Source organism: Hevea brasiliensis, chromosome 8, assembly GCF_030052815.1.
Source record: "Hevea brasiliensis isolate MT/VB/25A 57/8 chromosome 8, ASM3005281v1, whole genome shotgun sequence".
Lineage (NCBI taxonomy): Eukaryota > Viridiplantae > Streptophyta > Magnoliopsida > Malpighiales > Euphorbiaceae > Hevea > Hevea brasiliensis.
This window is the reverse complement of record NC_079500.1, coordinates 89,395,003-89,415,583: the sequence shown is the minus strand read 5'-3', so window position 1 is coordinate 89,415,583 and position 20,581 is coordinate 89,395,003. Positions and strand designations below refer to the sequence as shown.

Here is a 20,581-nt window from a genome sequence, read left to right as displayed (position 1 = left end):
ATGTAATTCCTTTCTTATGATTTTTTTTTTTAAATGTTAAAATTATATTAAATCAAAAAAAGTTTACTTATAAAATTACATAATTCTCCTTAATTTTGAGATTAAATAGTTAAAAATATAAAATATATTTTATTATATAAAAATTTAAAAATAATTTTTATTTCGCACAAGTAAAAATATCAATTTTAATTTTTCGGATGGTGATATTGATATGGTTTGTTTAGAATAGATATTATATTGGAAGAAAATTTAATTTGGATTAAGGTTGGGAAATTATGCAATTTGATCTTTCGATTTAGCTTTTTGGTTAGTGTTTTTTTTTTTTTTTTAATTTTATTTTTTATTTCGATTCGATTATTTTGATAAAAAAAAATTTAAATTAACTGATTTTTCAATTTCTTTTTTTAAATTTTTATGTAATATATTGTATAATGTATGAAATTTATAATAGGTCAAAAAATAAAATATAAAAATTAAAAAGGTACAACAAAATAGATTCAAAATCGATGAATTGAATCAAATTGAAAATGTATCGAAAACATAGATGAATGTTATATTAATCATTTGCAAGAGGAATGAATTCCATGATCATTTTGGTTGCAAACACAATGTACAAACATAAATATAATCATCATCATCATCATCCAGGGAGCAGTGTACTACAAACAACAGATTTTACAAGTAAAAGCTTCCCCGGTATCTAAACTGTTGCTACAAGAAGAAAAATCAAAAAGAAGAAAGAATTCAAGAAAACACCCTTGCCTTTGCATCACTTGCCGTCTTGCAATTTATCTAGGCTGTCACCACACTCACCCAACCACTCCTCCAGTTTGGCTTCTTTATCAGCTTTGAAATCATCATAGTTTTCTGATAGGGACAATACATTGGAAGGTGGCAAGTTCATCTCAACTTGTTCATCTTCCGTTTTTAGCTCATCAGCAGCCTCACCAGACATGCGCAGTTCATCAGATTCCATTTCAGGCAAAGATGAACCAGTGCTAGCAGATGCAACCAACTCCGATGGATTATTGTAAGACTCTAGTTTCTCAGATGGAGTTGGTTTTGAATCTTTCAGATCAAGCTGTGGCCACTTGAAATTGCTGGCCCTTTCTTTTGCAGTCTTAAATACAGATGAAAAATAACTACTAGTTCTGCTTTCCTGCCGGACTCCATTTTGACCCCAAGTGGACGGTCCCCATGAGATAGTTGTTCCCATTTGAAAATTTGAAGTTGGGCCATGGATTAATCCTCTTCTTGGTTGTTTTGATGACATCATAGCTAGAGATGTCTTGATGTCTCTAACCATCTCATCAGCAATGGGGAAACCACAATCTTTCATTGACCTCACCACGGTGATAGAATCTTCCAAGTCTTCAGTGTGCAAAAGTGTTTCATGTGACTTCTCTTTAATATTATTCTTGAGATTAATTAAATTGGGAACGGCATTTTGTGTGTGCTGCTGAACATAGAAAAGCCCTGCTGAGGGTTCATTTGCCACGTACTTAATCATCTCCGCCAAGCACTCAGTTATCTCCACAAAGCCATCAGCAGTGGAGAATCCATGCATCTTTTTGAAGGCAAATGACAGTTCATCACTGTTTTTGTCAAAATTCCAATGCAAACAGAAAGTTAAAGAAGAATAAAGGATTTTTCAATCGACACATGTATATATATTGGCTCAGTGTTTCCACAAAATATCACTAATTAATGACAACAGCAATTACCTTAGCACCTAAAACTGGAAAACCTTGCGATTATGTTTCTATATACCATGAAAAGATTGATTCTGCCTTTACAAGTATTCACCTTTGTAACCGGGCGCCATATGTGTCACTGCACAGCAAATTTCAATTCTATCAATTCTGTATTCAAGCAATGCATGGTTTATTGTTTTAGCAACAATAATTGTTTGATTTTAAATTAAGAATAAATTGTTTAATAAAGAAAACAGGTGCTTAGAAAGAATCTTTAGAACATGCATCAGAGAAAATTTGAAACAATTATGAATAGACTCTCACAACTCCGCCTAAATAGTTTGCGCTTAGCCAGCCCCAAACCCGGATAAAGGAGGAGAGTTGCGGTAGGTGACAACCAGCGTAAAAATTTCGTCACACCCTATGATATGGATTCAAATGATATAAACGTTGGGGCGTCCTCTATTTCTGAGGATTTAACCCAAAATCGTTAAGAATGGAGAAAGCGAATCCATATAGCCGACCCCAAAGTTTTGGGATAAAGGCTTAGTTGAGTTGAGTTGAGTTGTATGAATAGACTCATCACATCACAACACCTTATTCGTAGGTTTTATAAAGCCTAACCTAGTGCATGTCATACAGGCATCTTCTAATCCACAAATCAAAATTGAAAATATTACTATCAAACACACTACACACTAAAGCCTAACCTCTGGTTAATTCATTACACAGTTTTGAGGTAACCAAAAAAAAAAAACAAAGAGAAAGAGTACATCTATTAAACATATCTGAAATAGTTTTAATTGCTTCCATACATAATGTGGTACCAATTACAACTTCAGATTCATCTTCTATTTAGATAGCAATAATTTCATATTTCTTAACATACTTGATGCAATATTGAAAGAAAACTCAATTTAGGATACTTAAGAATTATATTCAATGTAAAATAGGAAGCTTAGGGCCTAATAGTAGTAGGATTGCTTGTCTATAAATACCTATGCAATTTGTTTTTTTTTTCTTAGAGCTTATAATTATAATTATTAGTGAGAATTAATAAAAACTTTGAGAATTAGTTTCTCTAGAGAATTTGCTTCTCTTCCTTGTGTCTTAAGAATTTGTGATAGAAGCAGCCCATTAGTGAATCATGAAGATTTGAGCCAAGATCAAGCACCAAAGCCCTTAAGGGTATATTACAGAAAGAAGCTGGGAAAGAAGAATGAGCTGGCAAGAATGGAAGGGTCTATGAATGAGCTGTCACCAGTGAATCATTAGGAAGTTAAGCAGTTAGAGGGAATTGCGGATGAAGAATCGCATGGCAATCAGTATTGTTGAAGGATTTTCTTTTATAAATAATGAAAATTGCAGAGGGGAAGACAAGAGAGAGATTTATGTATTTAGCATTTTGCTAAGGGCTAGCTTGTAGCTGGTTCGGGAGAGTGTCTCCTGGTTTTGTTTTATTTTAAAAGAATAGAGTAATTCTATTTACTGTATGAGCATTCTCCATTTTATAATACAAGCTCAATTCCATTTCTATTCGGATTATTTACAATTGTTGTTCTTCACTCTATCATTGGTCCGACCTGCCCTTGTTTTCCTCCATGCCCAAAACCAGAATGGAGGGTCGAGTTGATTCGGTAGAGAAGAACATCACGGACTTACAGCAGTTGGTTTCCACAAAACTTGAACAAGAGCAACGCATGTCTTCTTTTCAAGCAGCACAGGACCAGCGTCTCTCTCGCATAGAATCATTAATTTCTTCTATGGCTCAGGGAAAATCTATGGTTCAGGAAGGGGACCCTTCTCTTCATTCTCCTGCCATCGGCTCTTTCACTGTTCATCCAGTCACTCCACCGGCTGTAGTTGACGCTGTTGGCACTTCCACTCTTTATCCGGCAACCCAACCAGTTGCCATTGATGATTCGTCCCTTGCTATTAAGAAAGTTGAGCTTCCGAACTTTGATGGGGTAGATCCGATTGCTTGGTTGGTTAGAGCAGAGCAATACTTTGCCATTAACAATACGCGAGAGGAGATGAAAGTCCAACTTGCTTTGGTTTGCATGGAAGGACTAGCGTTGCACTGGTTGCGTAGGCTTCGTCTACGTACGCCCAATCTTTCTTGGTCCCAGCTTACTCTGGAACTCCTTCATCGTTATGGGGAGGATATGCGAATCAATCCTTATGAACGCTTGTCTACTCTGCATCAGGATTCTTCTGTTGATGCTTATATTGATGCTTTTGTAGATCTTGTTTCTCAAATTGAAGGTTTATCTTACCAACAGTATTTGGGTTTTTTCCTCAGTGGTTTACGTGATGATATTCGCGTGCAGATTCATTCTCAAGATTCCACAGATATCTTTTGCACTATGACTCTGGCTCGTGAACTTGAGTTGGAAAATCAATTTATTTTGCAATCAACATCTCAACCTAAGTGATGGAATGACAGTGATATTCGTTGGTCTCCTTCTGGGTCTGGATCTAAAATTGATATGGGTAAACAAAGTTATGGGGCTTCTGTTGTTACTAAAACCCAGCCCATTTCTAGTGTCTCTAAATTACAAGAGCTGCCAGTACAAAAATTTCCAGACCACAACTCTTCTGGTCTGCCTAAGCTTGCCCTTCCTTCCACAACAATGACACCACCTCGCCCATCTTCCACTTTCTCTCGTAACCGAGACACGCGACACTACACCCACCAAGAATTCCTAGAATTGCGAGCTAAGGGACTCTGCTATAAATGTATGCAGCCCTTCCACCCCATGCATGAGTGCCCAAACAAGTCTTTGAGAGCTTTGATTATTGGCGATGATGAAGAGAAACCACAAGATCCGGAATTGGGTTTGTCAGAACTTGATCCTCCTTTGATTGAAGTGATTAATGAGGCTCATTTCAACACCATGGACCTTCCTTTTTACTCTATTGGAGGCATTTCATCACCAAAGACCTTGAAACTCCAGGGCAGAATCTGTGGTACTGATGTTACGGTTCTTATCGATAATGGAGCCAGCCACAATTTCATTTTAGGTAATCTCTCTTCCAAACTCAATTTAACGATTGAATCAACGCCCTCTTTTGGTGTTCGATTGGGTGATGGCCATAGGGTTCAATCAATGGGTGTTTGTCGACAACTTCAACTCGATTTGGGAAATCTGGAAGTTAAAGTTGATTGTTATTTATTTCCATTGGGGGGCGTCGACATTATTCTTGGAGTAGCATGGCTTGAAACTTTAGGGGACATTCGAATCAATTGGGCCACTATGCAAATGTCTTTTTATTGGAAACATGAAGTTATTACTCTCTCGGGCAACCCTTCTCTTACAGGATCTGCAGTAACTGTTTCTCAATTGCACAAAATTCTTGATGTTGATTATTCAGTATATTTATGGCAATTATCTGATGTAGCAGCTACTTATGAATTTGAAGATGAAATCTCTCCATCTCAGCAAAATCAATTGCAGTTACTTCTGGATCAATTTCAGCATGTTTTTGGTAATATTGAAACTCTACCCCCCCATAGGCAGCATGATCATATTATTTCTTTGGTTGCTGGCACCACTGCTGTGAATGTTAAACCATACCGATATAGTCATTTTCAAAAGGATGAGATAGAGAAGTTAGTGCGGGAAATGCTTGTTGCAGGAATTATCAGGCCCAGTTCTAGCTCTTTTTCAAGTCTGGTTCTATTGGTACGAAAGAAAGATGGCAGTTGGCGTTTTTGTGTGGACTATCGGGCTCTAAACAAGGCTACCATTCCTAATAAATACCCCATTCCGATGATCAGTGAAATGTTAGATGAGCTAAACGGGGCCAAATATTTTTCTAAGCTGGATCTTAAATCGGGTTACCATCAAATTCGGGTAGCTGAGGAGCACACTCCAAAGACTGCTTTTAGGACTCACTCCGGCCATTATGAGTTTGTGGTCATGCCTTTTGGATTAACGAACGCTCCAGCAACTTTTCAGGCTACCATGAATGACTTATTCCGCTCATACTTGCGCAAGTTTATTTTGGTTTTCTTTGACAATATCTTAGTTTATAGTTCGAGTTGGGAGAAACACCTGCGACACTTGCAACTTATATTTCAACTTTTGTCTACAAACCAGTTTCGGGTGAATAAGAAGAAAAGTTCTTTTGGGAGAACAATGGTTGAATATTTGAGGCATATAATTTCAGCACAAGGTATCGCCATGGATCCTGCAAAAGTAACAGTGTGCTCAATTGGCCGTAACCGCAAACATTAAAGGCAGTGCTGGGATTTCTAGGGTTAACTGGCTATTATAGACGGTTCATAAAGGATTATGGCTTGATCGCTTCAATTACTTACTCAAGAACTTAAGAATCTAGAATCTAGTCGAAGTGGACACCTCAAGCTCAAGAAGCTTTTCATTCTTTGAAAAATGCTCTTGTTTCTTCTCTGGTTTTGGCTACTCCGGATTTTTCTAAAACATTTGTTCTAGAATGCGATGCTTCCGGAACAGGTTTAGGCGCTGTTTTGACTCAAGATCGGAGGCCTATTGCTTTTTTCAGCAAAGCTTTATCTGCTCAAAACCTCTCTAAATCAACATATGAAAGGGAAATGATGGCTTTAGCCTTGGCGGTACAGCATTGACGCCCTTATCTTTTGGGCAGAAAATTTTTAGTCCACACAGACCAGTGTAGCCTACAGCATCCATTGGAACAACAATTGCATAACAGTTTTGGGGCGCAAAGTTGATGGGTTATGATTTTAAAGTTGCTTATAAACCTGGAACTACAAATGCAGCAGCTGATTCGCTATCTAGGCAGGATGGGGCACTAGAATTGCAGGTTATTTCTCTTCCACAGTCAATAGATTGGTCTCAGCTTGCGAAGGAAATTGCTCTTGACCCTCAACTTAAAAAAATTATGCAAGACCTTCAAACTCATCCTCATTCTTACTGTAAAAGAGATGATTCTCCTTAATTTCAATTAATCTGTACATGGGTATATATATACAATTAATTCCTATAATTGAGTTCTACTAATTAGGAAGAAATCCTAAATAAGAAATCCTAAATAGGAATACAGAATACAGAATGTACAAAGAAATAATATAGTGATTGACTTTCCATAACACTCCCCCTCAAGTTGGAGCATAGATGTTGATCATGCCCAACTTGTTACAAATATAGTCAATACTCGCTCTATTCAGAGTTTTTGTGAAAATATCTCCTAACTGCTCTTCAGTTTTGATGTGTCCTGTTGAGATGATTTGTTGTTGAATCTTTTCATGAACAAAGTGACAATCAATCTCAATATGTTTGGTCCGCTCATGAAATACCGGATTAGAAGCAATATGGAGAGCAGCTTAATTATCATACCACAATTTCGCAAGCAGGGAGGTCTTAAAACCTGTCTCATCTAGTAATTGAAGTATCCACATTACCTCATATACTGATTGTGCCATGGCTCTGTATTCGGATTCAGCACTAGATCGAGAAACTACACTCTGCTTCTTGCTTCTCCAAGAAGCCAAATTTCCTCCAACAAAAACGCAAACATATCCGGAGTTGACCTCTGTCAACCTTAGATCCAACCAGTCGGACTGTCAACCTTAGATCCAGCAGTCGGCCATCGAAAAACATTCAACATTCAAATGCCCATGATTACCATATAACAAACCTCTTCTGGAGCGCCCTGGATAACACAAGATTAGTCCCAAGGCTTCCCAATGAGCAACAATAGGGAAGACATAAAAGCGACTACCACTAACGGCACGCATAAAGCAATGATGGATGAGTGAGTGAGTTAAATTTTCCTTTTTTTCCCTCTCCTCTCTCTCTCTCTCTCAAAAAAACAACTATCACTACCTCTATTGTATTTAAATTTGGAGTCATTAGTGCACTTTAAAAGGCACCTAATTTTTTTCTTTCTCAATAAATGAGACATATATTTTTTTTTTGACACAAAAACCATATCTCTTTTTCTTAACTTATATATATAAGAAAAATAAATTATCCCAAGTCTTTTGGGTGGGTGGGGTTTGGAAGAGGAAGGAGAGATGAGATGAAATACTCCGCACGGTGATGACCAACAATGATATAAATGTTATTCTAGACGACGAATTAGACCATTACCAAAATGCCTATTAAATATAAAATTACTTTCTCACACTTACTTTTTGCACCTCTTTCTTGCCTTGTTTCTCCCAAAAACCAAAAGTGTTTCACTTTGTTGACTTTTCCATAAAGAAGAAAGAGACTTCCTAAACAAACAACCAACCTTTGAAACCTACTGGGTCTCCTTATACCTATCCTCCCAAAGCATTCACGATATCTATCAATTGGAAGAATCATCAATCATATATCAAATCATATAAAACAAGAAAAAAAATAAAGTAAAGAGTTAAAGTAAGGGAAAAAAGTAAGTAAAAGTAAATCCCATATGTAATCATATCCATATGTCCAAGCATGTTTTTTTAACACAGCAACAATGCTTCTTAACTACTTAATTACTCCATGCCAATTTTCCATTTGCTTACTCATTTTTTTTCAACCAATTTGCATCAAAAAAATTCCCATGTACCAATTCTATTTGCATCTAAATCTCCCACTTTCATTCAAGATTTCAAAAAGCAGACAAAGCAGAAGATGAGAAGGAAGGAGGTCTAAAAAAGTAACAAAAAAAAGACAAAAAAACAAAAAACAAAAACAAGAACAAAAAAGAAGAAGAAAAAAGAGAAACAAAACAGAAGAGACGGAAGATGAGAATGATGATCAGATCGAATCAGATCAGATCAAGATTGAGTAGACGGTGAATATCATGATAAAGTAGGAGGGGATCTCTGTCAAGGAAATATCTGGAAATGAGAATGAGAATCTCATATAAGTAAAGGGTGGAAGAAAGAGAAGGAGGAAGTGAGAGGAGACAGGACTGAAGAGAAACATTAGATTAGAGAAGATAACAGATCAATCTCCTATTGAGAGAAAAAGATGAAAAATGAAAAAAAATGAAAAAAAAAAAAAATGAAAGAAAAAAAAAGTGAAAAAAACAGAAGTGAGAAACAATAACAAGATGAGACTTTTGTAATAGAGAAGAAGGGAAGATTAGTTTTGACATACATTTTTGAGACTTTGAGAAAATTTACAGACATGACAACAAAAAAAAAAGTTAAACAAAAAATAAAAAAAAAGCAAAAAAAATAAAAAACAATAAAAATAACAAAAGAAGACAAAAAATAAGATTGATTAAGAAAAAAAAAAAGATACAAAAAAATAAAAAAAAGTAAAAAAAAAAGTTTAAAGAAAAGAAAAAAAAAAGAAAGCAGAAAAAAAAAAAAAAAGAAAAAAAATAAAATACCTTTAGAAATTTAAAAATTTTTTTTTTTTTTTTAGATGGGAAATTTTTTCTTCGCCAAAAAGATTTTTTGTGTTTTGATAAATATAAAAAAATATTGTCAAAAATTCTTTGATGTAATATTTAATATTTATATATTTTAAAAAAATTTAATATTAAATTATTAAAATTTAAAAAAAAATTAAAACAAAAATATATATTTAAAACAGAGAAAAAATATAAAAAAAATAAAAAAATAACAAATAAATAAAAAAACAAAAATAAAAGTAATAAATTAAAAATACAAAAAAAGAAAAGGAAAAATAACATCACAAAAAGTAGTAAAAAACAAAATGAACAAATGCAAAGTATGAATAACGATGATAAACATGAATGTCAAAGACATTTGGCCTAGAAACATGAAGAACAAACCGAACCGTTCAAAATGGACATCAAGAACAGGTGTGAGAGGAGTAGGACAAAAATTCACAGAAGAAAAATTTCAAGAAAGACAGAGTGGTACAAATGAAGCAAGAGAGTACAAGAGATGATAAGAGAGGAAGCTAACCAATACAAGATTGCAATAAAAACAAAACAAAAAAGATCAAAAAAAAAACAGAGAAAACAAAAAAAAAAAAGAGAAATAACAGAAAGAAATGAAAAAAAAAAAAAAAAGGAGAAGAAAAAAAAAAAAAAGAAAAACTTTTGAAAAAAGAAAGTAGATTAAAAGAAAACAATTAAGAGAAAAAGAAGAGATAACAAAAAAATTGAGGAGAGAAGAATTTAATAGAAATAGAACAGAAGAAAGAATGAAAAATTAATAATGAGAGGAAGAAGAGAGGAATGATGTGGAGACGAAGATTACAAGACCGTGGATAGAGCATGATGAAGCTAGAATGTGCGCATTCATGAAACTCAGAATCAAAATCTGATCGGAAAAAGTAGAGGAAAAGTAATGCAAGAAAGAGAAATTTCGACAAATAATCTTTGCATCCAATAGTATATTCATTTTATCATTTTTTGTTTTTTCAATTATTTCTAATATTTTTTTCTCAGTCAGATTCAATTTATAATTCTCTCTATTGGTTATTTTTTCCTCTCTAATTTTTCATTTATCTCTCCACAAATACTATTCATACTCTACTCTTTCTACTCAATCTTCCAATTTCTCCTCTTTCTCCTCTTTCTTAGATTATTATTCCTCTTCTTATCTTTCTTGTTGCTCGACTTCTTCTTGTTACTCTCAAGATTTAGTAGAGAGCTTCTTTGATAGATAGAAATGGAGAGAAAAGAAGATTCAGTAGTGAAGAAGAGGTAAGAAACTTAAATCTGAAGGTGAAATGTATCATTGCTCGGAAAAGACTCAATCAACTTTCATAAAGAACAAAAGATTCATACTTATACCAAAACTCATATAAAATCAATATCCATAAAAATATACCTGCCATCTTATTAAAATAAAAATAACATTAAATAAAAAAAATAAACTCTTCCTAGAAAATCCATAAACATAAAAAAAAATAAAAAAAATTAACAAATAGACTTTTTCATCAATAATATTCAATTTGAGAAATCAAAAACATCCTTTAAATATTATATATTCACTCAAATAATTTGTATCATTAAAGTTATTAATTAATTCAATGTTCAAAATAAAAAATTATCCTCAATCAATCATACTCAAGTCATATCAAGTAATGCTCCAAATATTCACCCTACTCCTCTCCTTTCATCTCATCAGGTATCTTTTAAATCATGATCATCCTACGCATCAATTGATCATCTTACAAACTACATTTTAGTAGTTTTCTTAATTACTACTTCAAAATAATAATTTAAAACTCTACATCAAAAAAATAACATAAAAACAAAATAAACAAACAAATCACAAAAATCTAAAAAAAAAAAATAAGAAAAAATAAGGAAAAGAAAATATCTCTAGGTAAACTAAAAAAATAGATCAAAAAAATAAAATAAGGAGGTTAGCGGAATCGTCGATGTTGGAGATGAGTTAAAGGGGACAAATAGATGGGGTGATCTGGCATGAGTTGGTGGTGGCAGATCTTGGAGGTGGCAAGAGAATGTTGAGAGATTTCTCTCATGATTAAAATTTCTTGAAATAATTGTGTTAATATATGATTTCATTCCTATAATTGTAATTCTTCTATAGATTAAATAATTATATTAAATCCCAAAGAAATATAAAATAATAAATATATATAGATATCAATTAAATAATATATGTAAATATCTATAAAGGAATAAACACTATAATTTAATATAATATTATCTTAAATCAATTATTATTGTCTTACATTATATCTTAATAGATATCTAAAATTCTTGAATCATATTTTTCTTTACCTTGATTTCTATTTATTTACCATTATTCTATCTTGGATCATTCTTTTTTTAGAATTATTTACTTGATGATTTTCATTTTTATTTTTTTGGAGTTGTATTTTGATGTTTGTATGACAATGAGTGGTGTACATAAAGTAAACGAATATATGATATTTCAACCTTTTAATTTGTATGACGATGATTTTCATCTCCATTTGATTTAAGTTTTTTTTCTAATGGTCATTCTTGGTTTGCAATTATCATGAGGTAATGCATAATTTTTAATTTTCTGAATGGTTTTCGATCTTTTAATTAATATTTATCTAATTTCTTTAAGGATCAATGCTTCTCTAATAGATGCAATTCTGTGTTCATAGATTATATTATAAATAAATGGCGCTGTATTCGATTTTCTTAGCAGACCTCGATCCCCCCTTTGTTTAGCATTTCAGGGCACTGGCTTGAGATGTCAGATTCTTTTTTATTTCCTATAACGCTTTCTGCGGAAAAAGCAGAGCCCCGCTTTCTTTGTTTTCAAGGCCTTTTAGATCACCATTACTTTAATTGTGCTTATAATACAAAAGCAACTTTGGCATACTAGCTAATATACTACTAATGAAATGAGATTTAAGTGGATACTTTGGAACACATCATGACTCTCATTTCTATTTTCATTCACACTAATTTATATTAAACTCATGAATAATAAGACTTAAGAAGAGAACTATTTTGAATTACTTATTTCTAATCTAATATACACAAAGAATCCAAAAATAATCACAAGACAGCTAAAGAGCAAAACAGCTCAGGACATAAGGTACAGGAGTTGTACTTATTATGAGAGTAGGGCATAAGCTGAATAATCATTGTCCAGTCATTTTCTCCAAGCCTGTTTTTATTTATTGCGGTCTCATTCATATTTGATTAAATTTGTTCATTTTCCAAAATCATTAAAGTTGCGAAAAATCATCTCAATTTTTACATTCAAAAATTCTGATTAGAACATGTTTATTAAAAAATTATTCCATACAAAAAAAAAACCCAAAAATTATTTTTTTAATTGAAAACACTTAAAACTGACAACCATTATGTGAGCTAAATAAAAAAGACAAGAAAAATTATGAGAGTAGAATTTAGTCAAACCAAAGGGCATTAAAAGAGATGATAGTCTGTTTCAAATGAGAAATTTAGAAGTGGAAAACCCAAATGGAATTTTGAGGACAAGTTTGTGTCAAATTTATGAAACGTTGTTAGAGTCTTCAAGAGAAATGACATGAAGATTTGAGCCAGAATTAGAGTCATAATTATAAAAAGCCCAAGAGAAATTAGAAGAAAGAGAAGAGGTGGGCCAAGATCAAGCCCACCCATTGAAATGAGGGTATATTAAGAAAGGAAAGAAGAATGGAGGATGGAAGGGTCTCAAAAATAGCTATCACACCGAAAAAATCATTAGAAGTGGGCGCTAAGACTGAATTAAGATGAAGAATCGCATGGCAATAAAATTTGAATTGAAGAATTTTTTTTTTTAAATAATGAAAAATTGGGGAAGGGAAGAGGGAGATTTTTTTTTTATTTTTTTTTTTTGGGCTTGCCTAGGCAAAACAAAGATTTTGTCTCTGGGTTTTTTTTTTTTTTAATTTTATAGATAAATTCTATTTAATGAGAGCATTCTCCATTTTATAATACAAGCTCAATTCCATTTCTACTTGGATTATTTACAATTGTTGTTCTTCACTTTATCAATTTGTTTCTCTAAATCCTTTGGTTTCTTCTTATTCTACATCAAACTGGTGCCCAAGTCTTTTTGATCTGCCTATTAGCAATCAAATCCCGTTCAACATTTGCCATGAGTTTACTATTTTTTCCCAAAAAAAAAAAAAAAGAGTTGTGTGGGAGTCACCTCAGCCTACTACATCCTTAACACCACCCATCCAGCCATCAAGCAACCTCAATGCCACCATCATGACACTCATCGGCCTGAGGCAACTCCAATGGAACAACTCCAACAGCCAGAGACTTCCCAAAGAAGATACGATTGGATTGGGTCCAAGTTTTGAGCTGAAACGAGACCCGACAGAAAACCAACAAATCCAGCCTTTTCCCGACTTCTTAATGCTACCCAGAGACTCATTACACCTGGGTGACCTTGCCCCGTCATCAGAGCTTTGGTCTGACGTCGCTAGTGAGATCCAACTAGATTGGATTTCAAATTGCAAGTTTCTGGCACACAAGTTCACATGGCTATAGTAAGTTGCGACACACCAGACATACCTAATCTGATGACATCATCATGCCAAGTCATTGCCAAAGTTGGTAACATCTTGTGCCATGTCAACCTGACACATGGCCTAACACGCTATCACTGCCCCATCAACAACACATCAACAAAAATTTCACAAGACCCTTCCATACTAATTTCAACACATTGATTCTGATTTTGGCATTCGTTTTTAGAAGAAAAGACTTCTAAAGGCTGAAATTGGAGTTTTTTTTGTGAGTTATGCTTCTCTAATTGGAACTTCATGTTGAGGACTCACATTGAGAGATTACAAGATAAAATCAATTACTATGATATGTAATTAGCTGATTATATCGGTGTTCCTGATGTGTATAATGAGTTATATTACAAATATCAAAACATCCAACAAATTTTACAAGTCAGGAAAAAAAAAAAAGGCTTAAAGTATGGAAGAAAGAATATGTGATATCAAGCATCTTTGAACTGAATGCAGAGTTTGATGCATTATCAGGATTGAAAGCATAGTTTGATGTGATATCAGGATTGAAAGAAGAGTTTGATGAGTTATCAAGAGTTGTTAAAGATATATGGCAAGAACAACAAGAGCAACTTAAATTCAAAAAGCAGCTGGAAGATGAAGAACAAGAACAATTGGAAGCTAAAATTGAAGAGCCTAAACTTAAAGAATCTGATTTTGAAGAACCTGAAACTTTAATTATTGAGTCTTCACATGTTGAAGAACCTGTTCTAGAAACACATGTTGAAAAACTTGTTCTAGGACAAGAAGATGATGAAGCCGAGCAAGAAATGCTTGAGGAAACTAGCCTAGAAATTAAAGAAAATCCAGACATGAATACTTCAATAGAAATTGAAGAAAATCAAGCTAAGGAAGTGATGATGGTAATTGAAGATTTTTAGAATTCCCTTGTTCCCACTAGATTAAAGAGTCTTTTAATTATTGTTCTGATTGATTTTATCTATGTTGATATCGCTAGAGAGTAGAGATGTGAAGAAAAGAATGGAATTCTTCATTTCAAACTTTTTGTTGTCGCCCAAGAAGATAAGATTGTGTTCTCCTCAATCTTCACTCAATTCTTGATTCTTTTGCACTACAAGACTCAAGGTAGAGTTTTCTCCAACTAGGGGAGAATGATGTAGCATTGGAAGAAAACTCAATGGTTGTTTAGGATTCTTAATAGTATTGGTTTAGGATTTTACTGTTTTGGGATTCCTAATCCTAATAGTAGTAGGATTGCTAGTCTATAAATACCTATGCAATTTGGATATTTTTCTTAGAGCTTATTATTATGATTATTATTAAGAATTAATAAAAGTTTTTAAGAATTAATTTCTCTAGAGAATTTGTTTCTATTGGTCCTTTGGATTCTTCTTATTCTACACCAATACTCTTCCACATCTGATGATTGGGCCTTGGTTTATCTACACCTCCTTGAATTTTGGATACAGCTGCATAATAAGGTCTAAAGCCACTGCAATTCTTTTAATTATCTAATTCATTTATATAATAATAAAAAATATTATCTCTTCTCTATTCAATTATATATTAGTTCACTCGAAAAGTGAGGAATGATTCAATCCTTACAAAAAATTAATCAAGTAATAACATCCTAAGAGAATTACATACAAAAAGTTTTCCAGTATTGTTATCATCCTTACAAACTTGATTCTATTTTTAGAGAGCATATTTATTCTTCGGTCTTTAAAGGCTAAGTTTAGGAGCATCATAATTTGTGTAGTAAGTGGCTAGACTTTCCTATCATTCCTTGTGATTCTATTTTTTGGGAGCATATTAATCTTTCACATAATCTTGGAAATTACAGTGTTTGACATTTAAATTTTCTTTTTCTGCACAATATATTATAGCATAAATAAAACAAGGCTTATTTGATATAGCATATATATATAATTTAGGCAATTTAGGTTATGGTGCCTCACGTCAAAAAAGCGCTCTGCTCTCGCCTAAGGCCATAGGATCACCTTTCGCCTTAATAACATTGTTTGCCACAAAAATGAGGAAAAACAGCACAAGCATTTCATTTTTTTTCTTCTCAGAGATCTATGATCACCCTTTCAAATCCATTACATGAAAGATAAAAGTGAACTATAAAAAAGCATTGACGATTGCCATATACCAACTTGAATTTGCATCCACTTAAATATCTCCCAGGCCTAATCTTCTCATTATTCCCCCATCAAATATCTTGTCCCATCTCAACCATTACTCTCAGTTCCCTAATTCCCAAATGCTTTGATGAAGCTAAGTAGCTAACCAATACTAATTCATTTTCAGTTGCCACTTCCACACTAAATATATATCAAGAAGCAATTCTTAGTCATATAACAACACAAAAGTTGTTGAATTGATACTAACAAAGTTCATTTTCATTGAGAGAAATTCAATAAATACTGTAATATGAGAATCATACGTAAGGAATAGAACAAAGTTGCTCTAATAAATGGGTAATATTCTAATAATTATGAGAAAATTAAATAATCTATTAAGTTGGCTTCCGAGATTTAAAAAAAAAAGGACCAGGATTTTCTAACTCAAATGGTTCCAGCTCTCATAACTTGTCCAAATAAATAACTGAATAAGATCAATCATTTTAAAACATGCCCACATAACAAAACCACGAAATAAACAAGACCCAATTCCCATAATGTGGAGTTATTGATATTATCTAGCAAATGCAATCAATAAGCAGATAGATAAAAGAAATGAATCCTTTCCGTCGTATCAAAAAAATGAAAGAACTGAAGATCACTTACATACAGGGTGCCCTAGAGAAAGAAGCAAAGAAGAAGAATAATGAATCTTTATGTTCTTGATCGGAGCAGTTCTTTTCTCCTTTTTCGAACTCTTGAAATTCGGAGATAGCAAGATTCAAGCTACACAAAAGCTTTGTGGGTTTTGTATCAGTACATCTACAGAGATCTTTAGAATCTCTCCTTTCTGGGTGTTGCAATTAATCATAATGTGAGCTCAACAAGCAGCTGATAGAGACAAGAATGAACAATTGTTTGGAAGCTTTTAAGGACAGGCTTTTCCCTTCTCCTAATTGCGAGTTCTGAAACGCATTCTGTATTTTACAGGTCACTCCCCAAAACTATGTATAATTATTATTTTTTTAATTTTAATTATTTTTAAATTAAATTTAAAAATTGTTAGTTAAAAATAAAATAATCTTAATTTTTCAACTTATCAAATTACATTATCAATTTTTATTGCTTTTATCTCAGTAGCGGTGTTATGAGATCTTGTGTTTGAATTTTAATTAAACTTAATTATAAAAGAAATTATATTATTAATTTTTGAAAAATAAAAATGTTGTATTATCAAGTTTTACAGGAATGACAATGAATTTGGAATCGATCTTCGTTATAAACTATAAATTTATTTCTTAAAAATGTAATTTATAAATTATAAATATAAATTTTAAATATAATTTTAAAAAATATATATTTTTTATATTTAAATATATAAAATATATTATTTTATAATAAAAATAATAATATATTAATATTAAAATTATTTGCAGAAACTCAAGTTAATAACACCTCTCTTTTTTTTTCATAAAAAAATTGTAAAATTAAATTATAATTTTAATAAAATAAATTAGTTAAACCTATATAGTGAAAAATTATAAAAAAAAATATTTGATTTAGTTGGTTAACATTAATGTTCAATTTAACTTTTGTTAAAGAAAAATATTTTAACAAAAATAATTTTTTTTGAAAAGAAATAAAAATTAATTCTATAACAAAAATTTCATGTTAAATTAATCATAAATTTAAATTTTGAGTCTACTTACATAAATTAGGGCAAAATTTACTTTTGCTAATAGAAGAAGAGGAAGAAGAAGAAGAATGGGTCGTAAGAATAACAGTGACAGCGACGAAGACGAAACTTTCTACTACCGCTACTCCTCAGCCTACTCGTCAGCCCCGCCACCGCCATCTTCCTCTTTGAATCCATTCAAATCAAACCCTAAATCCAACGGCTCAGGTGGTCTAGCTCCATCAAAATCTACCCTTTACGTCTCAAACCTCGATTATTCTCTCACCAACTCTGATCTCCATACTCTTTTCTCTACCTTCGGAAAGATCGCCCGCGTCAGCGTCCTCAAAGACCGAGCCTCCCGCCAATCACGCGGTGTTGCTTTTATTCAATTCGTCTCTCGAAACGATGCCCTCTCTGCGGCCCGCCAAATGGACAAGAAAATCCTCAACGGCCGTACCCTCTCCGCTTCTATCGCCGTTGATAATGGCCGCGCCCCGGAGTTCATTAAGAAAAGAATTTATAAGGATAAAAGTCGGTGTTATGAGTGTGGGGAGATTGGGCATTTGTCTTATGAGTGTCCGAGGAATCAGCTGGGGCCGAGGGAAAGGCCTGTAGCTAAGCGAGGTCGGAGAGGTGGGGATCCAGGGAGGAGGGAGGAAGAGTGGGGTGATGAGGAGGTGTTTGAGGAGGAGAATTGGGCGTCGGTGGTGGATGGAAGGGCGGATGAGAGGTTGCTGAGTGGTGGGGACAGTGAGATGGAGAGGAAGAAGGTGAAGAAATCGAGCTATTTTAGTGATGAGAGTGATGAGGAGGAGTGATCTGGAGATTTGAATCATCCAAGGTTTGGTGTTTTCTGGTTTTTGTTATTTGTTTAAAGCTGTGCTTGGTTTGCTCTCTTTGCTAAATTTCACTTTTGCTTCATGTTTGTTGATAATAGTGGGAATGTGGGGTAAGTTTTTAGAGTGGAGCTTTATGTTTGATAGTGCATATCACATATGATTTGTCTTGAAAAAGAAAAATCAAGTGTTGTGGTTTCGTTTGTATTTGGCTTTGTTTTTATTTAATGGCTACTATGTTAATCTTGTGGAGCATGAGAAGGATTAGTCACTGAGTAAATTAGTATATGCTTGATGTGGTTTTACTATATGTTGTTCTCTTATGGCACTGAGGTTTGTGCTTTTCATGTATTTGGTGTTGATTTGTCTTGCTATAAGATTGAGTTTGGTTGAATTCTGTGTATTGTCCATAAATAGATGATTGAAGACCAAGTGATGCAAGCAGAGAATGAACTCTGTAGTCTATATATAGATTAGTTTGTGTTTGAGTTTCTTTAGAATCCTAATTACTCAGCTTGGTTTTGTATTGGAATCCAAGTAAAGGTAAAGTACTTACAGGCTTAGGTTAATTTGTGTAGAAATACCTAAGCTTGTAATGTTTCTTCATTCATTTTTCCAAGGGATAAATCCATAGTGAAGTACATTTCATTGAATTTTGGGTTAATTTTTACCGGTTGTCCTTCAAATTTAAAGTTTATTACACTTTCGTCCCTCATCTTCATTTTATTACCATAAAGTCTCTCAACTATCCTCATGCCAAAATCTAATAATATATCCGACTAATCTGATATGTGGCAGGGCCACAATTTACATAAAAAAAAAAAAAAAAAAAAAAAAAGCTAAAGATACTAAAGTGCCATATATGAAATTATATAGCCTTATGTTTATTAATCCTCTCTAAAAGTCCAAAAATTATATTTTTTGCTCGATTGCGGATTGGGCCATCATATTACTGGAAATACCCTAAGCAATTGACACTCTATAATTGCATACCAAAACATATAAATGAAGTATATTTAATGCAATGAGGTATATTTAATACAACAAATCATTCCACCCAAAAAATTCTATTTTTAAAATTAGAAAATCGATCTAACATGTCCTTTATTCTTGCACTAAAAAAAAATCTTCCTTTTCATTTTACAGTGTGGCACTGCTACATATCAAACTGGTTGGAGATATGATGGGATGAGGGATTTTTATGCAATATTTTTTAAGTTGATGAACTTTTATGCAACATTTTTTAAGTTGAGGGACTTTATGGTAACAAAATGAAGGTGAGGGATGGAAGTGTAACAAACTCTAAAATTGAGTGATTTTATGGTAACAAAATGAAATGGGGACAGAAATGTAACAAACTCTAAGTTGAGGAACAGCTGGTAAAAATTAGCCTTGAATTTTGTGGTATAATTGTAGCTCTAGTTGTAATGTCTGCCCTAATCATTGGTGTGATGGTTAGAACCATTTTGTTTTTTATTTGAATCAATTCTAGCAACTCTATATAACATTTTTAGATTTGATATTTGATCTTTGTTTGATCATGCTTTTTATAGCATGAAAGGTTATTTCATGGCATCCAGTGCAGTAAAAGATAATGCACCTTTTACTTGCAAAAATTGAGACGGAACCAACATGTTTGCGAGTGGATGTGCATTGGTTTCATTATATGAATTGCCTTCCCAGCTGTCTTACATCAAAACTAGTATGCTAAAAATGTTTTAATATGAATTACATACAAAATGCTCTTACTGTAGAACTCATATAGGTCTAGTATAGAATGCTGCATTCTTCTTCTTCTTATGCAGAAACTCATACAAGAATGTGTAATTTGGTGTGAGGAACCCTTTTAAGGCAATATTATTCTTGGCTGCCTAGCTGGAGAAGAAGTTGGTGATTTTTGAGTAGACTTAAAATTGGCATTATACACCCATAATTTAATAACATTTCTGATCCTCCTAGCTTTACCAATATGAATACATAAATTGCTAAATAAGGAATATTTCAATTTTAACTTTGTTAGAACAAACCATTTGTGCTTATTTATCTGGAAAATGAGAATAGGAACCTAGGCTTTTATGAAAAAGTGTCTTGGGAATATGGTTCAAATTTAATCCTCTATGTGTAGAATTCATTGATGATATTTGTAAGGCCCATTGATTCTGACCCCAACTAGTTCCGAATTGATACTTGTAGTTGAATTGAGCAATGAGGTGATGTTCTTCCCTTCCTGGTGTAGGTGTTATCTTTTTGGTGGGACATCAAATGGAATAAATTTTATGATATCTTGTTGAACAGTATGGTGATACACATCATTTCACCTTCTGGAGTGTATGAGTTCCTCCACAAAATTTGAAGCAACATGTCCAGCTTTTCA

At 33.0% G+C, this 20,581-nt stretch overlaps 2 protein-coding genes across 3 annotated transcripts; one reads left to right on the top strand and one right to left on the bottom strand.

Annotated features, from left to right (window-relative positions):
* Positions 1-611: 611 nt before the first annotated feature.
* LOC110651397 (uncharacterized) lies at positions 612-16,700 on the bottom strand. Of its 2 annotated transcripts, none has more exons than XM_058151599.1 (3): positions 16,360-16,700; positions 1,725-1,833; positions 612-1,595 (listed from the first exon to the last, which is right to left on the bottom strand). In XM_058151599.1, the coding sequence occupies exon 3, from the start codon at positions 1,565-1,567 to the stop codon at positions 770-772; it is 798 nt and encodes a 265-aa protein (XP_058007582.1). In that variant the 5' UTR covers positions 1,568-1,595; positions 1,725-1,833; positions 16,360-16,700; the 3' UTR covers positions 612-769. The 2 variants fall into 2 exon arrangements, with proteins under 2 accessions (XP_058007582.1, XP_058007583.1); XM_058151600.1 differs by having other exon boundaries at positions 16,364-16,700.
* A 631-nt stretch (positions 16,701-17,331) lies between these two features.
* LOC110659803 (U11/U12 small nuclear ribonucleoprotein 31 kDa protein) lies at positions 17,332-20,581 on the top strand. The gene is made up of 2 exons (XM_058151601.1): positions 17,332-18,212; positions 20,444-20,581. The coding sequence occupies exon 1, from the start codon at positions 17,458-17,460 to the stop codon at positions 18,187-18,189; it is 732 nt and encodes a 243-aa protein (XP_058007584.1). The 5' UTR covers positions 17,332-17,457; the 3' UTR covers positions 18,190-18,212; positions 20,444-20,581.